This window comes from Sturnira hondurensis, unplaced genomic scaffold (genome assembly GCF_014824575.4).
Source record: "Sturnira hondurensis isolate 20B ecotype Veracruz unplaced genomic scaffold, ASM1482457v3 Scaffold0006505, whole genome shotgun sequence".
Taxonomy (NCBI): Eukaryota; Metazoa; Chordata; class Mammalia; order Chiroptera; family Phyllostomidae; genus Sturnira; species Sturnira hondurensis.
The window spans coordinates 2,519,785-2,534,116 of NW_028079136.1; the positions used below are offsets into that span (position 1 = coordinate 2,519,785).

The 14,332-nt window shown below is 44.8% G+C and overlaps 1 protein-coding gene across 1 annotated transcript; it reads left to right on the forward strand.

Moving 5' to 3' along the window:
* Nucleotides 1-8,784: 8,784 nt before the first annotated feature.
* Nucleotides 8,785-10,107, forward strand: LOC118989808 (calcitonin gene-related peptide 2-like). Its single transcript, XM_037050170.1, has 3 exons — nt 8,785-8,870; nt 9,324-9,461; nt 9,948-10,107. Exons 1-3 carry the CDS (start codon nt 8,785-8,787, stop codon nt 10,105-10,107), a joined length of 384 nt encoding a protein of 127 aa, XP_036906065.1.
* The last annotated feature ends 4,225 nt before the right edge of the window (nt 10,108-14,332 follow it).

The window sequence follows — 14,332 nt, forward strand, 5'->3', positions numbered from 1 at the left end:
TGGCAATGAAAATCTACTGGCAACAAATTCCCTCAATAATTTTTAGTTTAAGTGAGTCTTTATTTTTCCTTCATGTTTGAGGAATAATTTCACAGTGCACAGAATTCTAGATTAGTGGGGTTTTTTTCCTCTCTCAACACTTTAAATATTTCATCCTACTCCTTTCTTGCTTGTATTATTTCTGAAGAGAAGTTGGATGTAATCCTTTTCTTTGTTTCTTTATAGGTTTTAAGTTTCTTTAAGAATATTTCTTTATTTTTAATTCCCTACCTTCTTAAAAATTATATGCTATGTTTCTTTCTTCTTCTTCTTCTTCTTCTTCTTCTTCTTCTTCTTCTTCTTCTTCTTCTTCTTCTTCTTCTTCTTCTTCTTCTTCTTTTTCTTCATTAATTTTGATTGGTGTTCTCTGAGCTTCCTGGGTCCATGGTTTGGTGTCTGGCATTAATTTGGTGAAATTCTGTCTCTATTGTGTCAAATATTTCCTCTGTTCCTTTCTCTCTTCTCCTCCTGGCATTTCCATTATGCAAATAGTATACCTTTTGTTGTCCCACAGACTTTAGATTCTGTTCTGGTTTTTTGTTTGCTTTTCCAAGTCTTCGTTCTTTTTGCCTTTCAGTTTTGGAAAATTCTATAGAAAAATCCTCAGGCTCACTTACCCATAAGCCCATCAAAGGCATTCTTCATTTCTGTTATAGTGTTTTTGATCTATAATATTTCCTTTTTGCTGCTTTCTTAGGATTCTATCTTTTTGCTTACATTGTCCATCTGTTCTTTTTTTAAAGGTTTTATTTATTCATTTTTAGAGAGAGGTGAAGAGAAGGAGAATGAGAGGGAGAAAACTGTCAATGTATGGTTGCCTCTTGTGCACCCTTTACCAGGGACTTGCACCAGGGACCTGGCCCCACAACCCAGGCACATGCCCTGACTGGGAATGGAACTGGCAACCCCACGGTTTGCAGCCCACGCTCAATCCACTGAGCTCCACCAGCCAGGGCTGTCCGTCTGTTCTTGTATGCTGTTTACTTTAGTAAAAGTAAAGTAAAAAACAACAACACTAGAGGCTTTAGGACACTAATCATGGTTGCTTTAAATCCCTAGTCTGACAACTCCAACATCCCTCCATGTCTGGTTCTGATCCTTGCTCTATCTATTCATATCATGGGTTTTTTGTTGTTGTTTTTTAGTATGTCGTGTAATTTTTTTCTTGATGGCTGGATATGATGTACTGAGTAGAGGAACTTCTGTAAATAAGAGTAACATGGTGGTAAGGTGGTGGTGAGGAGGGAAGCATTAATAGCCCTATAATTAGGTCTCAGTCTTTCAGTGAGTCTATGCCTCTAGCCTTTAAGCCTCACAAGTGTTTCTCCATATTTTTTTATCCCCACCTTAGGTGGAAGAAATATCTAGAGTATGATAGAATTGGACATTTCCTTTCTACTACTTGGATGGCTAGAGCTGAACGAAGTTGGAAATTTTTCTTCTGCCTGGTCAGGTTTTCATAATACCCCGGCAACTTAGGTTCTGGTTAACCATTTTCTCATGGAGGCTGGTCTTATTAAGAAAAACAGAATGCTCTAGTATATTTCAAAATAGTTCCTTTTCTTCTCACCCTGCTGGAAGTACGAGGGGATTTTTCCCCTCTATATTTGCTATGAGAACCTGGAAGCGCTCCTGGAGGTAAAACTCACATAATCACCCCTCCCACCCCCACCTTGACTAGGTGCCCTGGGAGTTTTTAACTTTCTGACTTGCCCACAGTGAGCCTCAGCAATTTTTCAGTGAAAGGTCAGGTTTTCCTTCACTGGCACTAGTTCCAGGTAAAATTTGCCCTTGTGACTATCTGCTTCGGTATCCGTTACTTTCTGTATCTACCTGTCTTTCCAATATTGTGGATTCTAGAAAAGTAGTTAATTTTTTAGTCCATTTAGTTCTTACTTGTTATTATGATTTCTAAACTCCTTACATGTGAAACCCAGCACAATCAATTTTCTGTTGAAATTCTCCAGTTAAGACTTCCAGCCACGATGGAGGAGTAGGTGAAAACACTGTGCCTCCTCGCACAATCAAAATTAAGGACAACAAAGATTTAGAAACAGAAACACAACCAGAACAGACAGAAAATTGAACTGTACGGAAGTCTGACAACCATTCAACCAGACTGGTAAGAGGGGTAGAGTCGGCAGCCAGTGGAGAGGGATTGTGGCAGGAAAAGTCAGTGGTGGCCAGACCTGGGAGCGCAGGTGGCACAGGGCTGATCATGGTCACACATTCACATGCAGATAAACTAGGCAAAAATGGGCAGACAGACAGACCACGCAACCCAGGGCCCCGGCGATGGGGAATAAAGCTTAAAGGCACCAATTGAAAACGTGCTGGCTTGTGGGAAGTGGCAGAGGAGACTGATATCCAAGACAGTGGATCAAGCGCCATTGTTCCCTCTCTGACCCCACCCCCAGCAACTGGGTTGCCAGGCCCTGGTGAACACCTAGGGCTCTACCACTCATATGTAACAGGTGCGACCTGACCAAAAATTACGGCTCAAACAGAAGAACAAATCAAAGCCCCAGAGCCAATACTTTTAAGCAACCAAGAGATAGCCAACCTATCACATGCGCAGTTTAAAACTCTGTGATCAGGATGATCATAGGTGATCATGATGCTCAAAGAAGTGGTTGATTTTGGTCTCAAATTAGATGAAAAGTGAGGGCTACACTAAGTAAAATGAAGAAAAACTGCACAGGGAACTAAAAGTGATGGGAAGAAAACTGGGACTCAAATCAATGGAGTGGACCAGAAGGAAGAAAGAAATAACCAAACAGAAAAGAATGAAGAAACAAGAATTCAAAAAAAAATAGGAGAGGCTTAGGAACCTCCAGGACATCTTTAAACATTTCAACATCTGAATTATAGGGGTACCAGAAGGGGAAGAGGAAGAGCAACAAGTAGAAAGCTTATTTGAACAAATAATAAAGGAGAACTTCCCCAATCTGGCAAAAGAAATAGACTTCCAGGAAATCCAGGGAGCTCAGAGAGTGCCAAAGAACATAGACCCAATGAGGAACTCACCAAGACACATCATAATTACATTAGCCAAGATTACAAAGAAGGAGAGAATTCTAGAAGCAGCAAGAGATAAGGGAACAGTCACCTACAAAGGAGTTCCCATCAGACTGTCAGCTGATTTCTCAAAAGAGACCTTATAGGCAAGAAGGGGCTGGAAAGAAGTATTCCAAGTCATGAAATGCAAGGACCCACATCCAAGATTGCCCTATCCAGCAAAGCTTTCATTTAGAATGGAAGGGCAGATAAAGCGCTCCTCAGATAAGGTCAAGTTCAAGGAGTTCATCATCACCAAGCCCTTACTATATGAAATGTTAAAGGGACTTATTTAAGAAAAAGAAGATGAAAAATATGAACAGTGAAAGGACAGCAAACTCACAGGTATTAACAACCACACCTAAAACAAAAGCAAACTAAGCAGTCACCTAAAACAGAAGTGGAGTCACAGAAATGGAGATCACATGGAAGGTTAGCAACAGGGGAGTGGGAGGAGGAGAAGGGAGGAGAAGTTACAGAGAATAAGTAGCATAGATGGTGGGGAGAAAATAGATAGGGGAGGGCAAGAGTAGTGTGGGAAATGTAGAAGCCAAAAAACTTATATGTATGACCCATGGACATGGACTGAAGGGGAAGAATGTGGGTGGGAGGGGGTGAGCAGGGTGGAGGGGAATGAAGGGGGGAATAGGACAACTGTAATGGCATAATCAATAAAATATATTTTAAAAAAGAAAATAGTCATGGGAATGTAAAGTACAGAACAGGGAATATGGACAATAATATTGTAAAAACTATGTATGGTGTCAAGTAGGTATTTGAAATATTAGGAGAATCACTTTGTAAAATATATAATTATCTAACCAGTATGCTATACACCTGAAACTAAAAAAAAATTTAATATTGAATGTAAACTATAATTGAAAAATAAAATATAAAACATTTTTAAAAAGAAAGAAATTCTCCAGTTAATACAACAGCTCAAAATTTGACCTAGGCTGAAGAGAACGAATTCATGTTGTTGCTACTGGTGCTGTAGTTGTTATTAATGGTGCAGTTTTGTTGTTGTTGAATCTACATCACAAACAAATTACATAGATTTAAAGGAGTGAGCCTTTAGATGTAGCAATTTTAACAACATGGCTTCATACATAAAAATTTCATCCAGATATGGGACTCTGGCCCGCTGAGATAAATCATTTTCTTAATTTTAAAATAAAAAAATAAAGGAATCTAACTTAAAATGGAAATCAACATTACAGTTAGAGTTTATCAAAATGTTTTAAATTTTCCTTTTTGAATTAGATTGTTCACAACTGACTCTGATTTCCAGGTTTAAAAGTTATGATATCAGATTATAAAATCCAGGGCCCAATAGTCAAGTCACTGATTTAAATAAGCATTTTCCTTAGAGACTTTCGCTAGATCTTGCTCTGTTTAGTGCTGGAGCTCAGAGAAATTGTAGGGGTAGCTGAAAGCAATCAACACATGCCAAGGTCTGAACCTCCTTGAGTTCATGCAGTAAATCAGGAATGGGCTCAGAGAAAATAGTTTTGTGTCGTATTTCACACAAGGAGACTCTAGTCTTCAGTAATTACTCTCAAGGTATCCCTTAGTTCCCTGTCTCATTCCTGGAAACTTCTATCAGGGAAGCAACTCTGATGTACTGAAGAAAATAGGAGGAGTCTGGCTGAAAAGTTTGCATTCACAATTTCACAATCCAAGAAGAATACTGCTCTACCTACCCAGGTTTGGATTTTCTTCGCGCTGGGATTAGGCCCTTACAGTAAGGGTGAGACTGGCCAGTGAATGTGCCATAGCGAATTCATTTCCACTCATTCAACAAACATGGCCTGAGTGCTTACTAGTTAGCCAGATGTGGTGCTAGTACCACCGACAAGGACCTGTTTCTGAACACTTCACTCTCACCTCCCTGCCCTACCAACATGAGGCAGTTCTCACACATGAAAGATGCTCTTGAGGAATGAGTTAGTGTCAGTTTCTCCCTAGCTGGAGAGACTGATCTATAAAGTAAAGCTTGAAATTGCTGAAAGCTACCCTGGTGCCTTCTGGGTGCAGTCCTTGATTTCCACCCCGTACCACCAGCCCATGGTTTGTAACCAACAAAGATTTCAGAGTGGGGAATAAACGTTGCCTTTGAAGGCTGAACCTGTCAGAGGTTGAGTTCTGAGCCGGCAGAGGGACATGGTCAGGAAATTGGCTTCTTGGGTAGTCTTTTTTTTTAATCATTCACTGTTATTATTGCACTGGTGAAAGCTAAGGTTCTTTCCTCAGGAGAACACCATCTATACCATACATACATACAAATGATTTCAGAAGGTTCCTACATATGTTAGAAACCTCAGGTCTTGGAATGAAAGAAATTTCCCCAAAAGTAGAGGTGAGTGAAGACACCTACAACAGTCTCAAGTGGCAGAGCCCAGTCTCTAGCAAAATGGTATCCACTGTGCCGCCCTTGTCAACCTGGCCCTGAAACTGCATGGAAAGTCTAGGTTTAAGGCTCAGGACACAAATTACTGAGCCCCAGAGCCCAGGACTGTGTCTCAGCACCAGCTGTTTGCTTCTCGCTTCAGGACAAGTGAGCCCAGGATTCGACATTCTGAACCTTGTCCCTTGTTTTACTGCCTTCCCCTGTGTTTTCTCTGATGCACGCCTGCATCCTACCAAGCAGTTCTTCCATTTCTGATTCCCCTGTTGTTCTGCTCATCTGCCCAGCTGAGAGTCAGCTTCACACACCCAGTCCCCTGGCCCCAGGTTTTTACTTCCTCAGGGCAGTGGTGCCCCTCGAGTTAAGAAGAAGGAAAGTTGAATGAGACAGAGCATCTTCAAAGTTAGGCGTTCCTAAGAAAAGAGGTCACCAACCTGGAAGAAGTGGTGTGGTACAGGGCAGGTGTACCCTAGGAAATGCTGAGGATTCTGGAGACTGAGGACTGGGGTGTGAAACTGTGTGTCGGGTCACTCACGGCACACGCAGGGCTAGTTTCTCTCTGACTGAGAACCCCTAGCGAGGGAGAGGGGCGGTCCTTCCCTGCCCCCCCACGGCCCGGATACACATTTACTATGCTCGCTGCACTGAAAGACTGTGCAGGCTGCTAAAGAAAAAAGAAAAAAGTAAGCAAGTCCTGGGACATTCCAGACTGGCTTGGGGCAGAAAGCTCAGGGGAAGGGTCCTGAAACCCGTTGTGCAGGTTATGAAAGGGGTCAAGGTGTTGAGGAGAACGTTTATTTTGAGAGGACAGGTATGATGAGAACAAATCAGCAGGTGTGCAGGTACGACCGTACGAGGCTCCCGAACACGCTTGGGGCGTGATTCTGCGCGAACCCGGGCTGTTATCCTTGCGCACAAGTGCGGTTTTTGCGAGCGCCAATGCTTTTGGGAGTGGGCGTGTGTGTGGATACAGAAATGGGTTTGCATGTGTGGAAGCATGACTGGAAGTGACGACTAGTGTCGGTCTCTGCACGGACATTTCTCAGACCCGCTCTGCTCTCTAGTGGAGAACCGCAGTGCCGAAGAGGCGGGTACACGTCCGAATCGCGCGCCATTGGGACATCTTAGCAAACAGCAGTTGGTAAGAAGGGCGGCTGGACTTCCCGCTGCAACAGGCGGAAGAGTGATGGGAGATGGATGGAGGGGCAGAAAGGAGAAGACCAGCGGTTCTTGAAAACCGGGGAGACATCGATGCCTTTCCCCTTCCCGCTGTCGGCCGGCAGGTGATTGGTTCTTTCTACCCACGTGACGGATCGCCGCAGGTTCGCGCCCAAGGCGGGGAATCCTCTGATCCTAAGAAATCCGGTTTGTGGACCTGGAATCTCTTCCAAGTCCCTACCTAGCTCAGGGAAAGGCACAAGGCTACTGACAACATTATTTCTTCCAGATGGTAAGATGGTTCCCATTTCAAAGATGAGTACAATTGACTATTGAATGTGACAGGGGTGCGGACCTCCTGCATAGTAAAAAATCCAGGGATAACTACAGTCTACCCTAGACTGGATTTCCAATCGCGGAGCTGACCCTTGAACAAGACAGTTTTAAAGCACGCAGCTCCAAGAACTGCATAGGTCAAATGAACCGCCATCAATGGTACTGCACTGATCAACTAAACTTTGGGCGGTCAACTGAAAAAAAGCCAAGTACAATGGAATCTGCCCAGTTCAAACCTTTGTTAAAGCTCAACTTGACTTTGAGGCTCTGAGAAGTTACTTGCTCATAATTCTACCTCCTGGAATTGGTGCACCTGAAATTCAGTTTAGTCTGACAAAGTTCTTACTCCTAATTCCACCTCTCGCTCCCCCATGACGAGCCCGGTCCTCTGTGAGTGATTCCAGACGCCTGACGCACACACCCTAGTTGGGCCCAGAATAACACTGATACACATTAACCCTCCAAGCCTCGCTTGCACGGGGCGTCTAGAGTCAGATTTGGGGGAACCAGGAACCCTTGCTATCACAAGGACCTAGCCGTGTAAGACCGCACAGCTGGGGATGGAGTGGGGATGCTCAGTCAAAACCGGATGAAACAGAACAGGTGAAATTTGCAACGACATCAAACTGTCTTCAATACTCTGCTCACTTCGTGGGTGTTTTTCTTGGTCCCCTCCACTCCCCCCTCCCCTTTCCATCAATGACCTCAATGCAAACACAAGTGGGATGATGGATGCTACAGGTTCTTGGACGCAAGTGGGTGATAGAGATACGTCGGAGGCGCGGGATCCTTCTCATTGGTTGCGCTGAGCTCCTGGACCACCCCAGACCAAGCGCAGGGGGAAGAAGAGGAGCCGCTGGTCCTGAGAGGCGTCAGACAGACTTTCCACTTGGAGTGTCACTGCCACTTCCACAGTGCAGTCGCCTGACACAAACGCCACCACGACCGCTGCCCCTACCTGCTGCAGGTGAGCCCCGAGACTTCGGCTTAGCTCTCCGTCTGTGATTCTCTTTCTCTCTCCTTCTCCCTTTCCTCTCTCTCCACTGCTCTATCTTTTCATCAATCTTCCTGCCTGTGTCAAAGTGTCCGTCCACTTCCGTTTGTACCTGTTCATCTCACAGTTTTTATTAGTCCGTTATTCATCCCAGACTTCTCCCCAGGTTACGCTGAACAGTCTCAGTCGAGGGACGTCCTGCTCCACTCCTCCCGCGAAGAGCCGCTCTCCAGTCTCCTGGTCTTGAGCTGCACTCGTGCGTGCTCAAGACCGATCTCTGCCGCGGGAACACACCAGGCACTGCGCCACAGGACAGGACGCGTGAGTGACTCTTTCTGCAGACTGTGCGCTCACGGAGCCCGTTTCCTGCCTAGTGGACCCCAGGAAACCGATTCAGAACCTGGTTAGCAAACAGGCGCAAAGACCTAGGGCATCAGCCCTAAACCGCAAGCCCCAGTCGTGAGTCTGGGTGCTTTTTCCCTGGTTTAAATCCTGTGTCTCAATTAAAGATTCTGCTAACCTTGGTTCTTACAGGGGTCTCTCTGCTAGAATTCGGAGCTGAATTTGGTTCTTTAGTTTCTCAGAGATTCCAACCACAGAGATATGCCCTCTCTACCTACCTTTCCCTGTTTGCACCACTAGGTGCAAAAGCCCCACACATGGGTGACAGCTCTAAGTTGCATTAAAGGTATGCACTGTTGTGCCAGGGTGCTCTAGGACAGTCCTTGATAGAGACCTTGGGTATCTTACTGCTGTAGGGGCGACAATATTTTTTTTCTTGCAGAGAGGCATCATGGGCTTCTGGAAGTGGTCCCCCTTCCTGGCTCTTGGCATCTTGGTCCTGTACCAGGCAGGAGTCCTCCAGGCAGCGCCATTCAGGTGAGACAGCCCTCCCCTCCCACTGCCCCTGGGATCAACCAATTCTGTGGTCTAAACTGCGGTGTGCTGAAAGTTTAACCACTGCAGGGGTTGGAGGGGGGAGTAAATCTTTGTGTGTAAACCTGCATATAAGTTCTTATGACATAAAGATGTGTTGAATGCAATTTACAAATAAAAATAAGACAATGTTCTTTGTTATAAATTTTATATACCTCTTTAGCCTCACAGAATGCTTTCATGCTTTTTACCAAATATTTGTATCTGTAGGAAATCTATTTACCTAATTCGAGCACAGTTTGGGAGATAAATTGCATCACAATCTGCTATTTTGCCAATAACTCTGTTGTTATTAAATTTAATATGTGCTCTATTAATCTACTTCCTTACCCTCATGCAAACTTGACTAACTATCCTGAAAATGATCATTGTATTCGGTTGGCTTCCCCTCCCCAGGTCCCACCTGGAGAGCCGCAGGGATCCTGCTGCATTTGAAGAGGACGATTTGTGCCTCATACTGGCTGAGATGGTGAAAGACTACATGCAGAAGAAAATTGGTGATGCGGAACAGGAGCAGGAGACTGAGGACTTCAGGTAGGTTAGGCACCCGCCCAGCACAGGGCATGCCCCCTCCCCAGTCATGCCCAGGAAGGCATGTCCTGAGAAGTCGGAGAGAACACAGTTGGACAGGTGACCAGCAGGCTGTTCACCCCCAACCTGGGTCCAGCTGCTCTCAGGCTCCACTGAAGACAAGAGGTCAGATGGAGAGACTATGGTTAGACCACATGTACAATGAAGGCAAAGGCCTTGCACAGGGCGGGGTCAGGTAAAGCAGTGTCTGAGGTAAGTCAGAGCCATCTGTGGATTTTCTGACAGCTCTGGGAATGTCTATGGAAAGTGATGATGACTTTTTCCATAATGACCTAAACTTTGCTGCTGTTTAGGTGAAAACCCTAAGGTTAATTGGTGCCTCTCAGAGCAGTTATTTTACCATGATGGTCCCAGAAGGTGGGTTTGCCCACCTCGCCCCCTCAACCTCTCACTGATGGATCTTCTCTTTCTCTCCATCCTATGAATCAGTGTCAACACCCAGAAGAGAGCCTGCAACACTGCTACCTGCGTGACCAATAAGCTGGCAGGCTTGCTGAGCAGATCTGGGGGCATACTGAAGAGCACCTTTGTGCCAACCTATGTGGGCTCCAAAGCCTTTGGCCGTCGCCGCAGGGACCTTAGGGAATAAGCAGGCAGAAGGTGACTGCCCTTCTATTCTTGGATGGGAGGGTGGATGACTAGGTATCACAGGGGAGCAGTCCACTCTCTAACTGTCTCTGGGCCCATAACAGTAAAAAATCTACTGGATAAGCTGCTCACTCTGGTGTCTAGAGAAGGACAGAGTCCAAATAGCTGAAACCCCAGGATTCTGGGTTCATTTCTCTGTTTTCCCAGTGTCTCCCTATGACACTGAGATCATCTACCAGGAAATAGTGACCCCATTCACTTCCAATGCCGTTTGCTGGAGCTGTAACTGTGACTGTACTAGCAAGTTTAAAAGGGACTATTTGCTTTTGGACTATACACTACAATGTTGTGTACATTTGAGTGCACAGCATACACTTGCGGTCAAGAACTGTGTTTGTCCTTTACTACCAATATGACCTTGGGCCAGACACTCTTTCTGAGCCTCAGTTTCCCCATCTATAAATTGAGGACAATGATAGCAGCCACCTGCTACTATCAACATAAAGAGAAAATAAGATAATACATGTCAGTAGCTTCACAATGAATAAATAACTAAATTCTAGCTGTTGTTCTCTTTCTCCTAGATCACCCCGAAGCTGAACCCCACTTCTTTAAATCGGCTTGGAGGAATGCATGGAAAACACACCCTTGCATGCTACTTGACATTAAAACACCCTGTCCTACCTAAAATAAAATAAATATAACTGCATATTACCTGCTGTGTGTCTTTTCATATCTTATTCTATATTCAATACATATGACAGCAAATCTCACTGGCTTACCTGGTAGCAAATCGGGGCTGGGCCCAGGCAGCCAACCTGGTGATGGTGGCAGTTCTGCCCAGCCTTCAGGGGACATGCAGTTGCCGCCTCCTGGGTGTCGGGGGACACATAGTAATGCTGAGCCTCAACAGAAATCTTTCTTTAAAGAAAGTTTGTCTTTTGAGAATCTCACCAAGAAAAAAAAAGGTAATTTGATACACTTAAAAGTAATTTGATTGATACACCTGCAGTTTGTGCTGTTTTCCCAGAGAGTCTCAGGGACCTGTGAACACTTAGTTGACCAGGCTGACTCAAAAGAGGGGAAGGTAACATCATTGGGATGGGTCCTCAAAATCCTAGACCCTCTGTTTTCAATAAAATATCCCTTGTTGGGCCCAAATGGTATGGCTCAATTTGTTGGGCATCATCCTACACAGTGAGAGGTCATGGGTTCAATTCCCGGCGGGGCACAGGCCAGGGTTTTGGGTTCAATCCCTGATTGAGGCATGTACTTGAGGCAATCATTCGATGTTGCTCTCTCACATGGGTGTTTCTCTCCCTTTCTTTCCCCTCTTTTTCCCTATAAATGAATGAATGAATGAATGAATGAATGAATGAATAAAATTAAAATAAACAAACATTTATATATCCCTTGTTGGAATTAGAACCCTGTGCATTTCAAAGAGGCAATTCACATTTATTTTCAGACAGTGACCTGATCCCCAGCTTCAAAGGACATCTGTTCCCTACTCCTTAATTCAGGTTACCCATTCCTGCCTTCCTTCCCCTCAAACATCCCATAGCTGGCAAAGCCCTTTAGCCTCACTAGCTTGGAGTTTGATAAGGAATCACAGACTGGCAGACCTAGAGATGTCACCAGGGGCCATCCAACCCAACCGTTTCCTTCTCTGACAAGCAGAGTACACTGCTTCAGTTCCTCTGGTAAGTCTAACTGAGACATTCATACATTTAACAAATACTAATTGAGGACCTGCTATATTCTTGACACAATTCGAGCCACCAGGAATAGAGCAATCAACAGAAGAGACAAGCCCCTACACTCATGGAGCTCTATTCTAAAGTGGGGGAAACTGAGGTGACACATGCTGTGAAATCAGACCCTCCACAATGGAAGGAATCTGGGATGTCATAGGGTAGAATGCCTTATCCAAGGCAGAGATCAACATCCCAGCATCGACACCCCTGGCATCTGCTGGGACTGCTGGTGACAAGCTGCTGACTGTGATTCCTGGGAGACTGGGCAGCCACTTTCACTCATGGACAGTCAATTAACTGAGGTTATTTAGTTACAGAAATCAGCCACTTCCATCCACTGACTCTATTATTTCCTCAGGAGCACACAGAATTGTGACCCTTGCTCCTGTTTGGTCTGTCATCCACACTGTAACCCAACCTCTGCCTACAAGGTCCAAGCTGATCTGCCCTTCCTCTCCTCTCACCACTCGCCTGGCCTCATCTCCTACTTCTCCCCAACACATTGGCCTTCTTACTATCCCTCATCACCTATCCCCCAGCATCAACCCCCCAACCCTGCCCCGCCAGGTGTTAGCACTCACTGGTTCTGGACTCTGCAGAATGCTTCTACCGTTGGCCCTGTCTCCTCCAGATCTCTACTGAAATGTCACACATGCTGGCCCTCCTTTGTGAAATGGTACCCCACCCTGCCAACACACTCTAACCCTCTTCTCCTTGCTTTGTTTTCTCTTTACCACTTACTGCCTTCTATCATAGCATATATTTCTAATTATTTACTTTATCACTCTTACCCCATTCTATAAACTATGTAAGCTCCACATGGACATGGATACGACTATTTTGTTCATTGCTGAATCCCCTACACACAGAGCAGGATGCCTGGCAAGAGGTAGCACTCAAGAAATATTTATTGAATGAGTGGAATTCAACCCTTTTCTCTTTTATGTTTATGGACAACTTTCGGGTTCCCTCTTGGTCTGATTGTTTTCAGGTTAAACTGTCCAAGGGCTTGCATCATTGGTATTTACATCACCTAGAGAGTGACCCCTCAAATGCCTGAAAACTTCTGCCATGGCTGCCACTTATTAGTGACTCTGTTCCTCAATCAAGGCCTCCACAAGCACTATTTCTTCACTTCGACCACTCTTCTCACCCTCATTTCTCCTCCCCTGGATGGATATGACTTGCTTTCCTCCTTCCCATGCTGTAAACACAGCAGACTGGCAGGGCGCTCTCTAGGAGTGATACCCATGATTAGGGAGTTGAAATCAGGAAGGGAGGAAGCAGAAAGGCCATTTTAGTCTGGGGTCCTAGAAGCTTCACCAATAATTGAATTAATACTTATTAAATTCCCAGCTGAACTCTGGATATTTCTCAACAACTCATAAAGTAAAAGTGTAACCAATTTATTTTTTACTGCATTATTTATTTTTGAGAGTAACCGATTCAAATTTTCAAACCACTACACAACATGCACTGAATCAGAATGCTGAGAGTAGATATGAGTACACAAGGCAATCAAAGCACAATATAGAGAAACAAAGACTTTTTGTGTGGCTGCGGGATCAATCATTTCTCCCACATGGGCCATTACAGCAAAGGAATGTCTTTTAATGTCAATTAAAGCTCATGCCAAACACTCAGAGCTCAAAAATATATGCTGAGGTTCGTTGAATTATTGCACCCAATTCTTCACTCTGCCACAGTAGTAGTATATTTGCTTACACTTCCCATAGCTACGTGGTTGGTGCAACAGACATCCCTGCCCCTTTGTTTACGGGATTGGCTGAGTGGTTTCTTTTTGCCCTTATGACATTGGTAAGCATGGTGAAGGTGAGGCTTGAAATGTGCTTACATGGTTGGGTTTTGTGTTCTGGTAATTCTGCCATCTCCGTGAAAAGAGCATGCCTTAGGTGTCTTGGATATGTTAGCCTGGGCTCCAAAATGAGACCTGTGGAATAAACCTGACCTTAGCTTGAATGCATTTGCAGCCAACACCAGCTGGAGATTGTCCTCGTCCTTACCCCACACACATGGGCAAAAAATATATATTTGTGTTTGACATTTTGAGGTTGTTTTTATGTATCATTGTTGTGGCAATAGCTAAGTGGTACATATGAATTTGGAATGTTATAAAGTGATTGTGACTTTGCCAAATTCAACTCCTGATCTCATTGTGTTTGGAGATAGGACCCTTAGGGTGGGTAATTAAGGTTAAATGAGATTCTAAGGGAGGGACCCTAATCTGATAGGTCTAGTGTCCTAATAAAAAGATGAAGACAGACAGATCTCTCTGCCTCTGCCTCTCCCCCCCTCCCCCTCCTTTCCCTTCCCTCTCCCTTCCGGTCCCTTCCTCCTCCTCCCTCTCCCTCACCAGGCACACACAAAGGAGAGGCTAGGAGAGAACACAGTGAATAGATGGCAGGAAGGGAGACCTCCCCACACACCAACACTGATGGGACTTTGATC